The sequence below is a fragment of the Erpetoichthys calabaricus genome, chromosome 6, assembly GCF_900747795.2.
Source record: "Erpetoichthys calabaricus chromosome 6, fErpCal1.3, whole genome shotgun sequence".
NCBI lineage: Eukaryota > Metazoa > Chordata > Cladistia > Polypteriformes > Polypteridae > Erpetoichthys > Erpetoichthys calabaricus.
The window spans coordinates 192,812,387-192,834,658 of record NC_041399.2 but is presented as its reverse complement, the minus strand read 5'-3'; the positions used below and the strand labels follow the sequence as shown (position 1 = coordinate 192,834,658).

The window sequence follows — 22,272 nt, the reverse complement described above, 5'->3', positions numbered from 1 at the left end:
AATGAAAATGTAAATGTTGTGACAAATTTATTTGAAGAATAAGTGTGCCACATCTCAACAAAATTGGTCCATTGGGGGCCGAGCTGTTTTATGCAGACAAACCGACACAGGCTTTCGCTATTGGTGCTTTGCACATTATATGTGAATGCACCAAAAATTTTGGAAATATGCTGTATATGGGCTGCTAGTTACACTGCTGTAGAGAGAACTACTTCTGTTATTGTAGCAAAACATTTCTGCCTTGCCTGCTTATTGTGTTTTTATATATGCCTTCTTTGTGGTGTTTAGTTTTGGCTAGGAAATAGTTTGCTGTATTATTACACATTATTTATACTTTTATATATACACAGATACATACATACAAACAGTGTGTTGTCAATGTACTTTTTGTGTTATACCAACATCTGGCCAACAGTGCACCAATAGGTGAACAAAAAGAAGTGGAGAGAATATGTAAGGAGTAATTTGGTTATGAACAAGACAGCAGCTGTATTGAAGTTTCTTTAGCAGATTGTTATCTGTTCCAGTCTAATTTTGAAATGTGTAGTTCAGGCTTACTGTCTTTCATTTATAATTAATCAGAGAATAATTAGTTTTTTTGCATATTGCATTTCTCACCTACAATAATAAATATATTTATATTGAGCAGTGAATGTATTTTTTTCCTTGTGCTCCTGTTTCTCTATTCAGTTCCTAAAATCCTAAATGTTACTTATGTATTTTCAATGAAAGAAATTTGCAAATTACACAAAGAGTATGTCATTGAATTCTGATGGTGTCAGCAAGCCGTATATATTAACATATTATTTACCATTTATGACGTGCTTCGAATGAATTCTTAGTTGTAGATTCCTTTGGAAAAGGTATAATTTTTATTTTCATTTTCTACTGTTTAATGGATAAAAGAGAAACTTTTTTTTTTTTTTTTTTTTGCTGCCGCTGAAATTTGTTTTCAGTGGCAGTCTCATTAGTGGTCGTTTAGTTGTTGCTTCATATGTGCAATTAAAGAAAAGAAACAAAATGAACCATATCTCCCTTCTAACTGGTGTTAGTGCGAATCACTGAAACATCTTAAGTTCAAAGAACACAGGCCTTCCAAGTAAGCCTAACTCTGATCAAACATACATGGGCCCATATGCCGCAGCAGACAGTAAGCACAGTTAGCTAGTGACTTGCTTTTCTGTATATAACTCTCCCTATGCTGAGGCTTGTTAACAGTTATGATTATAATAATCATAAATGAGAACACTTGTTCCTTACTGTATTTATCCAGATGTGGTTATACATTCTTCAGTCCTAATATCAATTCACAAACCTTTTGCTACTTAAAATGCCTCAAACATTCATTTAAGGGAAAGTAAGCCTTCAGTTTTTTAATAATGTTTGTGGAAAATTTAATACAACAATTTTGATTAAAAGGATGCATATATTAAAATCTTAAAAATGTCTTACTACTCAGTTTTTAGTATTAGGTAAAGTCAATATATGGTTTTGCTGTCAAAAAAAGGTATTTCCACTCAGTTTTTAGTTCTGCAATGATATAGTTTTACTACCAGTATGAACAGTCCTACGTTCTTGCATTGTACATTTTATAATAAAAAGTAATATTTTCAGTTCTCAAAGTATTTATTAGGTATTTGCATGTGTGTTCCATCCCACACTTTTTTTTTTTTTGATACTGAGATTTGTTGAGAAAATACCATTAACAAAATGAAAAATTAAAATGTTATATTTTGTAAATTCTAGAAATGTAAACATTTTTATTTTGCTTCCAGCTGACACTTACAATCATCCGTCAGACTGGAGGTTTAGGGATCAGTATTGCAGGGGGTAAAGGATCTACACCATACAAAGGTGATGATGAGGTAAGATTACTTCTAGAAATATTGCGCCTCATTAAAATTATAAGCATTTATATACAGCTGTTCTCAGCGAAACCATAAGAAGACGTAAAAAGAATACAGTATTATAATATGAATCCAAAACATGTGTCTCCGGAGATGCAGTGTTTTTTAGGCCTTTGCAAAACGAAGTAGTGGAAGTTAATTTTGACCTTAAGAAAATACAGAAACACAAGTTTCTAGCCACAGAGTCTTCATTGGGTTTGTATAATACAGTTACAGCAAAGTACATTTCTTGCATAATAATTAAAAGCAAAAGTAACTAATTTGGAAATATTATAGTCTCAAATCAGTCTGTAAAATCAATAGTTAATTGTACAAGTGTATAAATAAAGTAGCCAGTAGCATGTTTCTTTAATTTGTAAATGAAGCAGATATATGTATGCCACTTAAATATAATTTGGTGCCTATTAATCTGAGCATGATCAGCTTGTCTATGTGTTTCCCAAATTGTTTAACTGTGCTATAAGAGGTTTTATAGCTCCCTAGATGTAAGTGAAACTCCAAATATTAGATCTTCTACCTTGAGCAGTTATCTCTTATCTCCATGCATAGTACAGCTCCTTGCATAGCTTCCATGAACTTTTTTTTCTTTGGCTCTGAACAAAAGGTTTTATAGGTCAAAAACAGAGACTTTACTATTACGAACTTTAGTGTAGGACTAACAAATATAAAATTCAAGAAAATATTATAATTATTTAAATCACAATCATGCCTCACCAAGAGTACTGTAGATTGTCAGCATCATCAAATTGGCCATGCTTAATGGAGAAATCTCACATACCTCCATCATCACTTTATTACAGGCTTTATCTGAGGCTAAGGTGGCTGGTTTAAATCCTGTTACTGCCAGAAGGAATCCTACTTCTGTTGGGCCCTTGAGCAAGGCCCTTAACCTGAAAATTGCTGTGACCCTGCGCTGTGACCTCCAAAGGTCATGTGAAAAGACAGTTTCCCCTCGGGGATTACTACAGTGTACTAAATACCAAATGTATTTGATTAACATACACAATTATCTCTCTTACTCTCTATATGCACAATGTGTTTGGGATAATTAAAATAAAAAGGAAAATTCCATCATGCAAGCCTGCAAAGTTGCACAAGAATTTCAACCATGAACAATGTAAAAGTGCAAAAATTCATTAGCACTGGGCACCTGTAAGCAGTGCCGTGGCCTGCTACAGTATGAAATAAGCCAATTGTGACTTTGTGAAGCCACTTAAAAGTAGCACGCAAAATTACAATTTCTTAACAATGTAATATACAGATGGGCTGCATATAATTTTAATTTGTAGCTGAACATCATAAAGAACATAATATAGTAGTAGATCCTTCTATTCTTTTGTGCTGGTCTGTGGCCTGGTGTCTTTAAACCCCTGGCTAACACATCCATAAGGGAGGGGGTTAGAGGGTTCAAGCCCCCGTGGTCTCCCTTTAAATTCCATTTATGGCGCACACCATGGTTTAGGATTATCAGACTGCCACTTTGATATAATACGCAGTCAAAAACATATGTGTAGAAAATATAGTAAGAAATAAAAATGTCTGAAATATTAAGTTATTGTACATTTTCAGTTGCTGCCTTTGGCGCTGGTGTGCCAATCATCTTTCGCACCCGTCACAAGCCCACCCGGCAAAAGCCAATATATGAAACTGACAAGTAACAGCCAAATTTGAATGATTTTCTTGTGTTTTATTTACTTAGTTTTATTCTTGTTCATCATAAAATACAGATATGAAACCCACACTTACAATCAAATTTATTTATTTATTTATTTATTTTTTTGAACAAAGAAAAAAAGAATATTGCAACATTACTTCTCCGTTCCAAGTCAGAAAGCTAACATAAGACAGAATTCAATGTTGTTCATTTTGTTATGCAGGTTTTTGGGATTGTTATTTTAAGCAAAAACAATGTGAATACTTCCACCTGTTAAAAGCTGTGCTGCTGACAGTCCGTCTGTCACTTCAAGTAGATGCAGCATACTGTAGGTCAGAAGGCATGGAAAGTTCTTTTTCACATTTAAAAAAAAAAAAAAAAGGTAATGCAAGCCTTTTTATTTATTTATTTATTTATATATATATTGCTCAGAAAATTAAAGGAACACTTTTTAATCAGAGTATAACATCAAGTCAATGAAACTTCTAGGATATTGATCTGGTACACTAGAGGGGCAACAGTGAGATGACTCCCAAAACAGGAATTGTTTAACAGGTGGAGGCCACTGACATTTTTCCCTCCTCATCTTTTCGGATTGTTTTTTCACTAGTTTTGCTTTTGGCTATGGTCAGTGTCACTACTGCTAGCATGAGGCGATACCTGGACCCTACAGAGGTTGCGCAGGTAGTCCAACATCTCCAGGATAGTACATCAATACGTGCCATGGTCAGAAGGTTTGCTGTGTCTCCTAGCACAGTCTCAAGGGCATAGAGGAAATTCCAGGTGACAGGCACTTACTCTAGGAGAGCTGGACAGGGCCGTAGAAGGTCCTTAACCCATCTGCAGTACCTGTATCTCCTCTTTTGGGCAAGGAGGAACAGGATGAGCACTGCCAGAACCCTACAAAATGACCTCCAGCAAGCCACTGGTGTGAATGTCTCTGACCAAACAATCAGAAACAGACTTCATGAGGGTGGCCTGAGGGCTCGGCGTCCTCTAGTGGGCCTTGTGCTCACTGCCCAGCACCATGGAGCTCAGTTTTAATTTGCCATAGAATACCACAATTGGTAGGTACACCACTGGCGCCCTATGCTTTTCACCGATGAGAGCAGGTTCACCCTGAGCACATGTGAAAGGGTCTGGAGAAGCGGTGGAGAATGTCATGCTGCCTGTAACATTGTTCAGCATGACCGGTTTGGTGTCAGTGATGGTCTGGGGAGGCATATCTATGGAGGGATGCATAGACCTTTACAGGTTAGACAACGGCACCTGGACTGCCATTAGGTATCAGGATGAAATCCTCGAACCCATTGTCAGACCCAGTGCTGCTGCAGTGGGTCCTGGATTCCTTCTGTTACACTATAATGCCTGGCCTCATGTGGCGAGAGTATGCAGGCAGTTCCTGGAGGATGAAGGAAATAGATACCATTGACTGGCCCCACGCTCAACCGCCTGACCTCAATCCAATAGAACACCTCTGGGATATTGTGTTTCGGTCCATCCAATGCCACCAGGTTGCACCTCAGACTGTCTGGGAGCTCAGTGATGCCCTGGTCCAGATCTGGGAGGAGATCCCTCAGGACACCATCCGGCATCTCATTAGGAGCTTGCTCCGACATTGTCAGGCATGCTTACAAGCGCGTTGGTGCCATACAAACTATGGAGTACGATTTTGAGTTGCTGCAATGAAATTTCAACAAAATGGAGTAGCCTGGCGCATCATTTTTTCACTTTGATTTTCGGGGTGTCTTTGAATTCAGCCCTCTGTAGGTTGATAATTTTCATTTCCATCAAACGATGAGGCATCCTTTCGTTCCTAACACATTACACAGTCCATGTCAGTATAGATAACCAGAATGATTTTTTTTCCCATTGAGATCTGATGTGTTTTCAAAGTGTTCCTTTAATTTTTTTGAGTAGTTTTAATATATAGTACTGTGCAAAAGTTTTAGACAGGTGTGAAAAAATGCTGTAAACAAAGAATGCTTTCAGAAATATAAATGATGATTGTTTATTGTTATCAATTTACAAAATGCAAAGTGAGCGAACAAAGGAAAAATCTAAATCAGATCAATATTTGGTTTTACTACCTATTGCCTTCAAACCAGCATCAATTCTTATAGGTACACTTGCACAAAGTCAGGGATTTTGTAGGATTATATACTGTGTGTGTGTGTGTATATTTATTTATATATATATATGTATATATATATACACAGTGGGGCAAAAAAGCATTTAGTCAGACACCAATTGTGCAAGTTCTCCCACTTAAAAAGATGAGAGAGGCCTGTAATTTTCATCATAGGTATACCTCAACTATGAGAGACAAAATGAGAAAAACAAAAATCCTGAAAATCACATTGTCTGATTTTTAAAGAATTTATTTGCAAATTATGGTGGAAAAAGTATTTGGTCACCTACAAACAAGCAAGATTTCTGGTTCTCACAGACCTGTAACTTCTTCTGTAAGAGGCTCCTCTGTTCTCCACTCATTACCTGAATTAATGGCACCTGTTTGAACTTATTATCAATATAAAAGACACCTGTCCACAACATCAAACAGTCACACTCCAAACTCCACTATGGCCAAGACCAAAGAGCTGTCAACTGCCCATTACATGTAATGTGTTATCCGTACCACTAATCAAATGATATTATAAAAGAGTAAAAGTACTATATATTTATTTACAAGCATTTTATATCTATCAATTTATAGTTTAACGTTGTAAATTAACTTCTATAAAACTGAATTCCTTAAATGCTTAAAATTTTATTTATTTTTTCTTGACTTGAAGGTAAATAGTACATCACTACCTCTACAAAGTAGACCACAGCTTTTTACTTTCAGGGGTGAAATGTCTGCTGTAGAAATTGTGTTACAAACAGCTGCAGGAGTTTTCTAATCTGGCTTCTTTTGTGATGTCTTCCCTAATCATTTCCAGGGTATCTTCATCTCCAGGGTTTCAGAAGAAGGCCCGGCTGCACGTGCAGGAGTTAAAGTGGGAGATAAACTGTTAGAGGCAAGTCTTATTAAAAGGGTGCTCAGTCATACGTTGTTTTTTGTTTTTAACAAGTAAGTGTAGTTCTGTTTGTTCCCAGAGGATACTGGGTGTTTGCCTTTTTTCATTTATGATGTCCGGCCATCGTTGTTACTGGGGGAAAATGTTTATTTTTCTTAGTACTAATGTGTGAATGTTCATTTTTCTGATTATCAGAAAATGTCAAAGGATCAGAGTTACATCATGAAAATAGATTTTAATATGGTCTGTTACTGTTTATAATTGTATAAAATAATTTTAAGGGTTGCATTTCCAGTTGTGAATGGATCATAGACCTAAGTTAGTGGACTGCGTCAGACTTTGTAAGTAAGTCAGATTGCCCCGTATTTTAAGTCGGTAACTATTTAAGATATGCCTGTTGTTTTCCACTGAAATTCACACTTTTTTTGCATTTTTTCATGAGTTTCAGTTTTACCTTCTTTTAGACATTTTTATTAACCCTACCTCTTACATTACATGTCCTTATTATAGTCCTTTTAAAAAAACAATCCTTGCTGTCTGCCTTTGGCACATACATCTATCCCTCAAATCATTGAAAGTGCTTTCAAAATAATTTTGTAAGTGCCAATTTGTCTAGTACTAGATCTCCAGAAGTGTCACATGTTCATTATGATCTTGAATGTCTAGGTTACTCTATTTGTCCATAGACGTTCTGCCTTTTGCTGTCTTCTCTTAGTCGTGCACTACTACCTGTTGAGTGACTTGTTATATTTGATTAAAATAAACAAACATTACCCATACTTTTCAGGCTTTTGTCAAGCTAAGTCTGAAAGAAAGGGTCCTTTGTTAGCTTTTCAAAAGATAATCTAATTTGTTATCTTCCATTTTACTACTGGGTAAGCGAATTTTGTACTTTCTGTATTTTATACAACAAAAAAGGTGTCAACTGTAATGTTGCTGAATTGGCATATACTATTTGTAAAAGTGCATTGTATGTACTGGCAGTAGCTTCTGTATTAAGTGTCTTTATAATTCTTGTTGGGGGGGGGTGTACATGATGCTCAGGCAGTGATATACAGTGCATTCTAAACAAATTCAGGCACATTTTTTTCATTTTGTTTTCTTGCCGCATTTTGCTAAAATTGTTTAAATTATTCCAAACCACCCCCTTCAATCGAGCAACATTCAGTACCTCAGAATGGCAAAGTTCAAAAAGATCATTAGGAATTTTTGTGAATTAAAAATAAAAAACTGAAATATTATATTGAAACCAATACTTAGACTCTTTGCTGTGACACTTGAAATATGGCTAAAGTGCATCTCATTCTATTACTCTACTCCTTGTTTGGAGTCTACCAGTAGTAAATACAATTGATTGGGCATTATTAGGAAAAGCACACAACTCTCTATATAAGCTGCCACAGTTGACAATATGTATCAGAGCAAAAATCAAACCATGAGGGTTGCACAAACTACCTGCAGTGCTTAGAGAGAGGATTGTGTCGAAGAACAGATCTGAGGAAGACTAAAGAGAAATCTCTGCAGCATTAAAGGTTGTTCCCAAGAGCACCGTGCCCTGTTTAATTCTTAAATAGAAAACATTTGAAACAGCCACAACTCGTCCTAGAACTGACTGCCCAGATAAACTGAGCAAGCAGGGGTGCAGGACCTTGATAAAGGAAAGTGACCAAGAACCTGATGGTCACTCTGGCTTTATTCCATAGATCCTTTGTGAAGATTGCAAAAAGTTGCTGAAAGACCACAATCAATGTAACACTCTACTGATCTGGGAATTTTGGCACCATGGCCTGCTGGAAGCCTGTTCTCCATAAAAGGTACATGAAAATGCACTTGGAGATTGCAAAAAAGCACATAAAAGGACTCTGACTGTGAGAAACAAGATTCTCTAGTATGGTAAAAACAAGACTGAAATGTGTGGCATCACTTCTGAGCATCATGTCCGGAGGACACCAGGCACTGCTTATCACCTCTGCAATGCCATTCCAGTAGTAAAGCATGATAGTGGGCAGCATTGTGCTGTGGAGTTGTTTTTCAGGGGGATGGACTGGGAAACTAGTCAGGGTTGAGGGAAAGCTGAACAGAGCAAAGTACAGAGATATCCTTAATGAAAACCTGCTCCAGTGTGCTCTAGACCTCAGACTGGGCCGAAGGTTCACCGTCCAACGGGACAGGCTTGGGGACAACTCTGGGAATGTCCTTGAGTGGTCCAGCCAAAGCTTGATTCAAAAATAATTGAACATCTCTGAAAAAATTTGAAAACATCTGTCCACTGATGGTCTTCCTCCAACCTGACAGAGCTTGAGAGGATGTGCAGAGAAGAATGGCAGAAACCCCAAATCCAGGTGTGTGAAGCTTGTCGTGTCATACCCAAGAAGACTCCTGGCTGTAGTCGCTACCAAAAGATTTTCAACTAAGTACTGAGTAAAGGATCTGAATACTTGTGTCAATGTGATTATTTTAGTTTTATATTGTTAATAAATGTCCTAAAAATTCTGTTTTTGCTTTCTCATTTTGGGATATTGAATGTTGCTTGATGATGGGGTGGAATTAATTTAACCAAGTTTAGCTTATTATGCGTTAAATTTCAAATTTCATTTAGCAGTTTATTTGCCCCTACTTTAAACACTGCAAATACAGTACATGACTGTGACATTTACAGAATCTTCAACAGAGAAATGACAACTTTATTGCAAATGACAACAGATCACCCAGCCCTAGTTTAAATTTGTATGCATGTACAGTATTTAACACATTTTACAATGTTTACATTACTATTTACTTATGTTATTACTATCAATCCATCCATTTATTTATTACTAGTACTACATAAAAACTGTAATTAATAATAAACAAACAGGAATAAGTCTATAGATACTAATTCATATTTGGTTTTACACATTGTGCACAGTGAATTTGTGTTTTACTTTAATGCATATTTTCTGTATTAGATCCTCCTAATTTTACACTATAATTAAAAGTGTGTTAGCTGTAGAGTACTAAATGTTACCTAATTTGAATTTTGTTAGGTGAATGGTGTAGATTTGCATGATGCAGAACATCATAAAGCTGTGGAAGCCCTCCGAAGCTCAGGGACTGCTGTTTCTATGACTGTTCTGCGAGAGCGCATGGTGGAGCCAGAAAATGCAATCACTACTACACCTTTAAGACCAGAAGATGACTACTTCCCTAGAGAGAGACGTAGCGGGATGCCTTTCCCAACAGAAATTGAGGAGGAGCCTGGAAAGCGGGAGAGACTCACAACATCCCTCATGCGAAATGATAAAGGATTGGGGTTCAGCATCGCAGGTGGTAAAGGATCTACTCCTTATCGTGCAGGTGATACGGTAAGTCAGGCTTGCATTACAGTGGAAAATCTGTTTTTATATCGTACTTCTCCTTTGCTTTGCTTATTTAGGAAATTTTAAATTTTCCTAAAATTCAAATTCAAATAGTATATTGCTTATAAATATTTTTAAATGTCAAATTATTAACATTCCAGTTATTTTGAAAAGTATAAGTTTGGATTGTGAACCTTGGGTAAGTTTGTAATCAGTTTATGCTTCCACCAAAAGAATTATTCTACAGTCAGAGCATTTTTTTCTTCTCTTTTAAAACACCAACTCCATTTGTAGCACAACATTTTTTTACGTTGCTCAGGCAACTGATGTTAAGTATAGAAATATCTGATACCCGATAGGGTCAGTGACCAACTACCCACAGTTACATGGAATGGTATTTTTGGATACAGTTATTTTGTGTGTACTATGTACGTGCTTTCTGCATTTACAATCCTGAACTTTTTCCTGAATAGAACAAACCGGTTCCCTTCATTGGGTAAGTGTTTCAGGAGGAGGCAGTTATACCAAGATGGAGCTGTAAATTATAGTAATATTTACTCAAGTAAAAGTTGCATAAGTTTATTTTATATGCATGTTTTTCATTGTAAAAGAAAAGTTTATGTCTTGTTCAGTTTTCTTAAAACTTAGATTGTAGCTTTTTAACTTTTGTGTCTTAATATACATTAATGTAGTTTCTTCTCATTGAGTAATTTTATTTATACACAGCACCATATGTGTTTTGGTGAATGCATAACTCTGTTATAGGCAAGTTTGAAACTGGGGCTTTGCATTGAGACAAGGTGTTCTTTCTAACTATGCTCTTATTCAGTGTACTGTTAGCTCTATAATGAAGACCTTAACTAATTAGCTTTTCTTTTTTACAAATATCTTATTTCTGAGTTTCTGAGGATGCAGGTTTTCATTGCTCAAGTTTAAGGTTAAGGTTGTACTTTTTTCAAGCATTTGTAGAGATAAAACAGTAAAACAACAAATTTCTTTGGATATTTGGTAGAGACCTAGTTTAAGACTCTCAATAATTTGTGAGTGGAAAATAAGTATAGCTAATTTAAAAGTTTTTTTTCCCCCCTTCTGAATTTTTTTTAACTTAAATATCACATTCAGTAAGTAAAACAATGATTCAGTAAAATGTAAAATAGGTACGTTTCAAACTAAAAGTCAATTATTAAACAAATAATTTAATTGATTTTGATTAACAGCTGGACCACACACCTAATCCCACTGTAGTCCTCAATAATAGATGTAATTGATCAGGATATAATTAATTGGTCTAAAAATTCACTGGTTTTCAACAAGATAATTCAGTTTTGTAATTCTGCACAAGGTGAACAAATTTAATTGAGCTGTTTTCTGTGGTTCAAATGTACCAGGACAATTACGGTCTTGGTCTGGGTACATTTTATGTACCCTAAGTCAAGATAAGTATGTGCAGTGTATAATTTTTAGTTAAATTACACCATCTTTACATAGATTTATGAGTATATATTGTCACAGGTTACGTTCTTTATCTGAAATTCTGATTGATATTTCCTTTTTCATATGCTATTTCAAGACATTGTAGAGGGAATTTTTTTAAGTATGGTAGATGTACTACATATATTTGTATTATTGTAAGATATTTTAGTTTCTACTACATATTTTAAAGCAAGTAGGGAAGTCTGGCAAGTACTCCTAACAAAATTTCTGACTTGTGTGTATTAGAGGAGATGGTTGACTAGAAGTTTAAATTTGATAATGCAGATGCTTGAAGAATGTAAATATATCATCAATACAGAAATCTCTACAAGTCATAATGCCAGATATTTTCCATGTATTGAAAGCTTTAAGTGTGGTTGGAAAAGATGATTGTCAAGCACGTGTGCAACTGACAGTAACATCCTGGCATTGGAGTGTCTTCTGTGTTGTTAATGTTGAACCCCTGAATTCCTATTTAATTAATGGAAGTTAGTGGTAGTGTTTGTACAGAACAAACCCTATAAAGAGGACTTAGAAGAGGGTTTCATTTTGACAGTATTAATTCTCCCCGTTAAAGTAAGCTGAAAAAATGATGTTTTATTAATATCTAGCATAACACTTTTCAATAGGTTGCAAAAGTTAGATTCAGATTGATCTTTACATTTTTGCCTTTATTTAGTTGCATTTCTTTAACCATTGATTCCAAGTTGTTTGAACACTTGAAGGATAGGGAGATTTGGTCATATGCAGACAAAAGTGGAAAGATTTGACTAGGGATATCATCCTTTTATTGAAGTTTATTTTTAACCCAGAAATGGTAGGTAATTCCTTCAGTATACCTAATACACTTGATAATGATAAATATGGATTTTTTAGAATAAAGTACCATGCAGTTTGCATAGCTAGGTATTATTTTCAAGCTCATATCTTACAATGTCCTGATTATACTGGATGTGCTATTTTATGAAAATTGATGGTGAGAGGTTAAGTAGAAATGGCAAAAAGAATTACCAACAGAGTTCATCTAGTTCCCCAGTCTAAAGCAAAACATTCAGAGTCATGCTGTTTACACTAACAGGTGCTTCTGGTCTAATATAATAGTTTCATTCATGCATTAACATCATATCTAAACTCGATATGATAAACAATAAAACCACAAAATATTGCTTTAATATATTAATTGAATGCTTAAATAATAATTTAATGGTTTCAATGGAATACGCATATATGCAGTTTACTTTTTTATTTAAATTTTTAATACTAATTTATTCTACCAGACCCTTTCTCTTATTTTTCTTTAGTGGATCTCCTAAAACCAAGTGATGTTTGATCTAACCATTTCTATTGCATCAGCACACTTTAGAGTCCTCTTGATACTAAAAGTAAAGCCCCCATGAACCTCTCTAATAACATTCAGATCTGGCCCCAGTGTGCCCATTCAAGGTACCACCTATTACAGTCACCTTCCCTTGAGGCACACCAAACAACATCATCCTATCCCAAAATTTGTGTTTCTTTTTATAGCGTCTGGGAACCTGTCGAGCATATGCCAAGACTATATTCAATTCTTAACACTCATTCTACTCTTATAACTTACTGTAATTACTTTGTTTTCCTGTTTTCTTGCACAATTCAACCAGCTTCAGCATTGATATCACTGCTCCCATGCAATAAAAACTTAGACCTTGTGCTATTCCACTGAAGCCTGTTTTTCATCTTTAGCTTTCTTGTTTCTTGTATATAGCACAAATGTACTCTTCTTCTGTTTGGTTTGCTCAATATTTTCCACATCTTATTCTCAGTATTCCAAGTCACAATCCTTGTACTGCCTCTCCTTCACTACTCTTACCCACTGCTTGTCCTTCAACAACCTTGACATCAAATTAGGTCCCCTTCACCCCTCCCGTAAACACAGTACCATAGGTCAAGGGCCATGATGAAGTCTTTTTCCCTAGCCTGTTATTTAAAGGGTTCCCCAACTTGTTTGACATAAGCAGGTGGAGTTGGCCACCGGGTACTTGTGCACTGTGTAATTTCCCACACAGTCTTAGTGGTAGGTCTAGCCTTAGAACTTGTCAAGTAACAGATTCACTAAAACCTTTCTGTTTGTCATCCTCTTGAAAGTCTTCTGCTGTGGTGAGTTGACATACAAAATTGTCACAAAGTAATTTCACTTCTCAAATTTTTTAAATGTATATTCCATTGTGTTTTTCATTTTTTATCTGTTATATCCTGGTACTGTTTATTAGCTTTTTGTGTTCTGTCCTTTGAGATTCTTGCATATAGATTTTTTGACAACTGAACTCCCTCTCTTCCCTAGCTTGTGCAGGCCAATATAGACCTAATAGGATCTTGATTATAAATTCTATGTGTTTGTGTGCTTACAGGCAATATTCATTTCTCGAGTTGCTGAAGGTGGAGCTGCCCATCGTGACGGGGTTCTTCAGGTTGGAGACAGAGTTATTTCTGTAAGTGAGCATACAGTAACTTCGTCTTTTTATTCTTATAAGAAGTAGGAAAGTACACTTCTATAAAACCTGTGTGCTCGGTGTAATCTCCTGCTAGTGTATTACTGTTCTCTTGGTATATAGTTTGCAGTTAGTATTTTCATTAAGACTTGAAGCTGTGATCTCCAGAAACATTTAATGTCTGAAGATAATAAAATTCAACTTTTGAAAAACTAAAAAACATTTTTCAATACGTTCTTACTAATATTACATGTTAAGGCTTTCATATTTAGCATGTTAACACAATATTTTTAAATGATAAATTAAGTGCCCCTTATAATATTAATATACCCTGTTTCTTCTGTAACTTTTGTTTTGGTAGTAATTGTAAGTCTTCAGAATCTTAAACAATTATGAATAATATAAACAAAAGAATTGTAAACACTTGTGCACTCAAAGCTGTGACTGCAATAAGAATCTTTGGAAGTTGCCTAAACGAAGAAGTGAATCCTGTTTATAGAGTGTGCTATCGTTAGAGATTGTATTAGTCATATAATAGTTGAAACTCATTTTATCTACTTTGCAGGCTTACTTTAAAATAATAAAAACATAATCTGTTGTGCTGATATGTGTTTGTGTGTGCTTGTTGGCAGCATTAATCCCCCCAAATCACCTTTGCAGTTTTTTATGTTTGTTTGAATGTCGATGGTGTAATCAAAAATTTGATTCTTAATTATACTCATCTCTGTTTTTCATTGTTCCTTTTTGCATGGATGGGATTATTGTTCACTTGTTTGTACTCACATTCCTGCAGAGTGTTACTTGTTACACACTGGATGTAATCCATACTACTATTACATTCTGGTATTTAATAGCATTTTTTCACTCTTTGGAATGAGCCTTTAAATCTTGTGGTTAATTTCCTCTGGTTTTGATTCTAATGTCTCACTTTTCCTCTTCTCTTAGCTTGAGAGTCTTTTTTCATAATTGGGCTCTTCTGTCTGTCTTTTGTATTTCACTTCTGTTTAAAATTGCATGACCCTGTATTTTCAGCATTTGCTTGGTGATGGTGATGGGGATATATGTTCTAACTGCCTTGCTAACAGCATGTGTTATCAATGCGGCAGCAGCATATCAGCCAATGGTAAGAGCTGAAACTGTATGGTCAGTGCTGACTTCTGTTTGGAGCTATAACCAGTAAGCCTTGTCAAAGCATGAAATATACAGAATTTAATTAATTACCACTTTTAACATTCTAAAACCATGACAAAGTGGTTCTTTATGTGTTTATGAAAAATTCATGGATCAACTGTTACATTTTATGTACTCTTTTTGTCACTGAGTCTATTACATACTCAAATACTAATTTCTGGTAATATTACTTCTTTTGCAAGCCCTAAAACCTCAGAAAAGCATAACGAATGACAGGCATTGTAAGTTGCCTTTGTATTTCCAGAAGGTTTATGATAAATAACCTTGAACTGTGTCTTTTGCCACTTTGAAAAAAACATTTTAAATTTTAGTTGGAAGTGGAAATTAGGCCAAATTACATTTTTATTTCTGGATATTTATATGTCCATATGCTATAACATTTTAAATAGAGCAGTTTAATTTAAACAGTTAAAAAGTTGAAAAATAAACATAACACCATATACATTGTTAGTTTGAGAATGAGTAACCTTGTATAGGTTTGTGTTCCTGAATGACTTGAATTTTTAAAATGCTACATCAAGATTTTGAGTTTCTATTCACTATTCCTCTGAATTTATACACTATGCTATTATGCATAACTAGCCAACAAGACTAAACCGCAGGGTTTTTTTGCCTTGTGTACATTTTCAGTATAAAAGCACAGCTTGGAAATTTGAAATTTTGGGTGAGCTTTTTCTTTCACTATACTGTATATATAGTTCCTTGAAAGTGTTTTAGGCATATCCACCTTTCACATTTTAGTGTGTTCCATCCAAAAAATGGTACACATTAAAATAATAAAAATCCAAGAAGAGAAATTAAATTTTTAAATATACATTCGTCTTAAGCATGGTTGTATTAAAGCATCTCATGCAGTTATAACATCCTGGAATTTGCCTGAGCATTTAACTGGAGAACATTAACTTTGAGCCTCATGTTGGAACAATAGCTGTTGATTCTTTTTATTAAAATATGCAGTTTTTGGTCTTTATTTATTTTGATGTTATTAAAATCAAGACTTTTACTGGCCACTGATGAACATATCATTTCTTCATTTCAAGTCACTGAATTGTGTTACTCTGGCAGTGTACTTTGGTCCCTGTTCTGTTGACACACACACCTTTTTCCCCCCAGTTGTTCACCCTCCACCACCCCCTCCAACCAAATCCCTGTATTTATTTTAGCTATATTGTGCCCAGTTGTGGCATCTGACAATCCCAGCAAGATTGCTAGTCCCTACATGTGCTATTTAGTAGTGTTCAAATTAACACTCACAGAACAAAAGACGATACAGATGCCTGTTCAGCAAACATTTTTTTCCCTTACCAGGGCTTGTTTTCAATTCACTTCAGATTCAAAGTTGAATACTCTGTCTCTTTCACTTAGGACTTTCATTTGAAACTTCTGTTGAATGTTGATCCCCTAAACTTTGATTGTGGACATTCACTTCTGTTAATCAAGAAGAGTTGCAATTACAAGTCTGCAAGGTTTAGTGAAACAGCCTGATCTTGCCGTGTTTGAGGTAGTTTGTTTTGTTTTTCCTTCTTCTGTACAGGGACATGCACAAGGCCTTGACAGAGGTACAAAACCATTTCAAATGACGAGAACCTTTCCCCTGACTTAAGCTTTTTTAATATTGGGTCATATTTTGAATGTCCCCAAAGCCCACCTGCCTACTACACTACTTCGCAACTTATTCTAAGTTATCAAAATGTAGAAACGCCTTCAAACATTTGTGCAAAATTTACTATGAACAAGTTTTCATTTGTGTCCCCATGTTCTTGTTGAAGATCTAATTTTAAAGTAACAGTTTGGATCCACGGTACTAATTCTCCTCATAGTTTTAAATACTTTGATCATGCTACCTCCTAATCTCCATTTGTTAAGATTAAAATGTTCAGTCCTTCTAATAGTTCCTCATAGCTCATACCTTGAAACCTGGGATTAGCCTACTAGCTCGTTTTTGAGTCTCCTCTACCAGTACTTTGTCTCATTAGCATTGCAGAGACCAAAAACTGCATATAATATTCCAGGTGCAGCCTCATATGTTTGTTATAGTAGTTTAATCATAACCTTATATAACTTACGCTCCACACATTATGCCATATAACCTAACATCCTTTTAGCCTTCCTCATCATTTTGTGTTCCTTGTCTGAATGTAGAATGCAAAGAGTCTAGGTCCTTCTCATGGGGTGTACTTACAAATTTCAAACTTCCCATTGTGTATTAAAATGTAACATGTTTAAACCCAATATATAATGCATATAATATTAAATTAATCTTCCACTGCTTGCTCAAAAATTTTGCTTTGTAGGATGATGGGGAAGACTCACTATACACTGCAGTCTTGCATTCATGGATCTCCTTTGGCTTTTTCCCTTCTTTTGTGAGAAATCACTGAACATTGCGCCAAATCTAGTATTTTCTTACTTGATTCACTTGGTGACTCTCCTGACATCCTGTCTCTTGGAATGTTAGACTTGCACTGAGCCACAACTGTGCATGAGTAACCTTGAGACATGTCACAACATACCCAAGCTTGTTTGAACGTGCTTGCTACTTTATTTCATACGTGGTTAGATAAATTATTGAACACCCCTCTTATGTTTGCTTCTGTGATGGTAAAATGCAGTCATAACAGTGCTGGCTCTTTGCCATCATCTACTGTCGGAAAAATGTCTTGCAGTTAGTCAAGTAGTAGGACATTTTTGACTGTGTATTCTTTCTTTATTTTAATTAAAGTTGGTATGCTCTGTGCTCCAGAAATGTAATTGTAATGATCTGTAATTTAACTTTTTGATCTTATTCAGTCAAAGAGGTCTAAGTTATTATTCATTTTTGCTATTTATGACTTTTTTGTTTTTTATTGTTGTGATGAAGGCTTTGCAGGTAATTTACATCATACTTGTAATCTGTTTCAAATCCAAAATCGGAAACAAAGACATATTGGTCACAGAAAATTTCCATTTCACTTTGCATTAAATATCTTCTTCTAATCAGTTAATTAACTATGAATTTATTTAATTTATTTAACATTAAAAATGACAGTTAAATCTTACAGCTATATCATACATTAGACGACTTTTCTAGTGATTTTCAGTTGTAACCGTCATTTTCGTATTCTTAGCCAGTTGGAAGCGTGCACAATGAAGTTCAGCATCTAATGTGACATGCCGAGTGACTGAGACAAACCAGACTTTTTGCATGCAAGTGTTGAGAACCAGTGAGCATTCATTTGGATGTATAATGCATAGAATGTAGCAATGAGAAATAAGGAACACATGTGGTTTGAACCTCACAGAAGAGAAGCTCATCTGTCTTATTTCTCGTGTTGTAAGTACTAAGACAGAATGGAAAAAAGGAAAAAAAAAAAAAAAAAGCTGAGATTGTGACAGAAGGTACCATAGCTATTAACCCTTCGTTCAGTGATGTTCTAGTGCCAACACTCCATTGGCTGTGAGAAAAAGGGGTGAACACGATTCTGCTGGAAGATTGGTGCTCAGTCAGTAAGTGTGGCATGAGCTGTAGTATTTCAGTTGTGTAATTTGACTTAGTGCAGCAATGAGATCAGTGACTGTGATCAGCAAATCTGACATCCCCATGACAAATTGTCGCCTAATGTGACATTGGCTTTAGAGAAGATCATGTTTATGGATGGTCTGGATCTTTGTTGTTTCTTGTGTCTCTTTATTTGTTTGTACACTAAGTACATAAAGATAATTACCTTTCAGAAGAAGGCCTGGATTTTACACATTCTTGACATGAATGTAATAGTTAAGAACTATAAACAGATGAATCACATGCAACCTGTGATTATTTCAATGTAAACTTTTTAGATAACCTGAGATTTAAGCATAACACAAGTTCTTTTTCCAGATCATTTTTTGTATTGAAATGTGATGCTTGTCAGACACAATTCTTCCTCTGTTGCACATATGCTTTGAGTGCTACAGAAATGAGAAATTGAGCCAAAAAAAACAAAAAAAGGAAACGATTCTAATATTACAGAGATCACAGCAGCTTTGTACATTACAAACTCTGACCAGTGATTTATTTAGACTGTACTGCTAAGTGCTTCCTGTGTTTGCTTTGAGTCATTCGGGATGGCGGTTGTGATAGTAATAACTTGTTGTCGTTTATTGCAAGTCGTTTATTGTATGGTTTACGGATTGTTTTAGATCAATGGTGTAGACATGACAGAAGCCAGACATGATCAGGCAGTAGCACTTCTTACTGGCACATCTCCCACCATCACCCTGCTTGTTGAGCGTGATATCTCGGAGCCCACAGTGGATGCCAAGGGCATGGGTGAATCACCCAGCCTCCACCGGGCGCGGCCACATTCTCCTCCACCCTTCTTATCAGAAAGCAGTCATCAGGAAGGTGTTGAGGAGGATGCAGAGACTACACAAAACAGCCATCTAAGCCGAATGCTGGAAGATGAATACCCAATTGAGGTAAGAATTGTATATTGTAGTGAAATATTCTTTTTTTTTTTTATATATTTTTATTTTATTAATTTTCATTGTAATCATTCCATACAAACAGATCCATTTATAACCCAACAAATTTGAAAACAAATCAAACCCCACCCCTGAGAAGGAGAGCTTAGCTAAAGGAAAATTTCTTTAAGCTTTTTAATAAGGCAACATTAGACAAAAGAAGGGGAGAAGTAAATATCTATATAAATAAGAGATGGAGAAGGGAGTTAAATACAATAATAGTTAATTCTCTTATTCTAAAATAATATTGATTAAATCCTGCCAAGTTTTGAAAAAATTTTGTACAGATCCTCTAACTGAAAATTTGATTTTTCCAATTTCAAATAATATAAAACATCAGTTTCCCACTGACTTATAAGAGGAGAATTAGGATTCTTCCAATTTAACAAAATAAGTCTGCGTGCCAAGAGTGTAGTGAATGCAATCACCGTTTGTTTGTCCTTCTCCAATTCAAGTCCATCTGGAAGGACACCAAACACAGCTGTTAGTGGGTTAGGAGGGATTGTGATACTAAGGCTGTCTGAGAGGCACTTAAAAATTTTTGTCCAAAATGATGTTAGTTTGGTGCAGGCCCAGAACATGTGACCCAGTGAGGCAGGAGCTTGGTTGCAGCGCTCGCAGGTTGGATCCTGGCCTGGAAACATTTTGGACAGTTTTAAGCGAGACAGATGAGCTCGATATATAATTTTTAGTTGAATAATTCTATGCTTTGCGCATATAGAACTCGAGTGAATTCTCTGCTTTGCTACCTTCCACTCCTTTTCTGATATATTGATTAAGAGATCTTCTTCCCAATGTCCTCTTGGATCTTTGAAAGGTAGGGACTCTAATAAGATTTTATATATTGCGGAAATAGTGTTTGTTTCCTCTGAATTGAGCAGTATTTTTTCCAGCATTGTGGAGGGTGCAAGGTGGGGGAAATCGGGCAATTTCTGTTTAACAAAATTTCTAATTTGAAGATAGTAAAAGAAATGTGTAGCTGAGAGGTTAAATTTTGAACGTAATTGTTCAAAAGATGTAAATATGTTGTCTATATAAAGATCTCTGAGCATTTTAATCCCAAAACTTTTCCAGGTATTAAAAACTGGATATACTTGCGAAGGTTGAAAGAGGTGGTTCCCTTGCAAAGGTGCCACTGATAAAAGATTTTCCATCTTAAAATGCTTCCTAATTTGGTTCCATATTCTGAGTGAGTAAAGCACAATTGGGTTATTAGTATATTTGCGATAACTTTCATTTATTGGAGAGCAGAGCAGGGAATATAAAGAAGTACTACAGGATTTTACTTCTATTGCAGACCAAGCCTGTGTATGTGCATTTATTTGTGTCCAGGTTTTTATGGCTTGTATGTTTGCTGCCCAGTAATAAAACTGAAAATTAGGTAAAGCCATGCCACCTTCTGCCTGAGGTCTTTGTAGGGTCGCTCTTCGGATACGTGGGTGTTTTGAGTTCCAAATGAATGAGGTTATTATTGAATCTAACTGTTTAAAAAACGATTTATTGATATATATTGAAATGTTTTGAAATAAAAAGAGAAGTTTAGGAAGGATATTCATCTTAACAATGTTAGTTCTTCTGGCTAGTGAAATATTCTTGAGTAATGTTTATGATAATGACAGGGTGACAGTTATCATTCCATTTAGCATCTTGGATTACTTTGTTTTTTTGTCAAAAAAACAAACTGTTTGGTTATACAGTTACATTTTTTAGCTGTAACGCTGAAAGGTGTTACTAATACCCTATTTATGCATTTGAAATTAAAATTCATTTCACATTATTTTTTAAGGACATAGAGCTACTTTTTTGTGTCATAGTACTGTTGACACATTTAATGCTGAGGTTTGCTTAGGAAACCTAGGGATCTTCATTAACAATGAGGGAAGGAATTATTTTATCATTGAAGCACTTTCTCTTCTAAACAACTTGTGAAGTCTTTTATCATTTCTCAAATGTTTCTGGATTTTCTTATCTTAATAGGAAGTACGTCTGGTGAAGGCAGGTGGACCTCTAGGGCTAAGCATTGTTGGAGGTAGTGACCATGCTAGTCATCCTTTTGGAGTTAGTGAACCTGGAGTTTTCATATCCAAGGTGAGATTGCTGCTTATTTAAATGCTAGGCAGACAAGTTTTTTTTTTTTTGTTTTACTTTGCTGCCTGTGCTTTATTCATTGTAAGTTAATTTATCATCACTCTATACTGTAAAATATGGAGCTGTATTATGCTGTTAATGTTGCCATTCTTTTACTGTTCAAGAAGCCAAAAAATCATTAAATGTAATGAACTACCGTATATACTTGCGTATAAGTTGGGTCTTGAAACCCGAAAAATTAATCATAAAATCAGACCCTGACTTATACGCCTGTTCAAAAATAGGACACTTAATTTTGTTTTTTAAAACCACTTCTTGCTTCCTCCAATCTCGCACCAGTTTTTTTAGACACACAGAATTTTGTTGCAGCAGTGCAGTTACCAATTTCTTTCGCTACTCCAACGACTTTTAATTTAAAACCAGCTTCATATTTTCTTCTCATAGAATGCTCCATCATAGATAAGGGGTTCTCTTATGATAAAGGTGTGTGATGGTGTGAGATACAAAAAACACTAAACAGTGGAAACGTTGCTGGTATTACTGTGTGGTCATGCAGGCACAATACATAGAAAACAATAAAGGCAGTGTGCTCCGTGGTTACTCTCTCAGGTATGGAAGCATATTAGGGCCACTTCCATGCCACAGGGACAG

General features: G+C 35.4%; 1 protein-coding gene across 17 annotated transcripts in view; it reads left to right on the top strand.

Moving 5' to 3' along the window:
- The window catches only part of scrib (scribble planar cell polarity protein), a 284,575-nt gene that overhangs the window by 148,736 nt on the left and 113,567 nt on the right, over positions 1-22,272 (top strand). For all 17 annotated transcript variants that reach the window (XM_051929184.1, XM_051929190.1, XM_051929189.1 and 14 more), the window contains 6 exons: positions 1,776-1,865; positions 6,504-6,581; positions 9,608-9,925; positions 13,780-13,860; positions 19,210-19,488; positions 21,511-21,621. In XM_051929184.1, the coding sequence (XP_051785144.1) occupies positions 1,776-1,865; positions 6,504-6,581; positions 9,608-9,925; positions 13,780-13,860; positions 19,210-19,488; positions 21,511-21,621 (957 nt within the window). The remainder of the gene's footprint in view (positions 1-1,775; positions 1,866-6,503; positions 6,582-9,607; positions 9,926-13,779; positions 13,861-19,209; positions 19,489-21,510; positions 21,622-22,272) is intronic.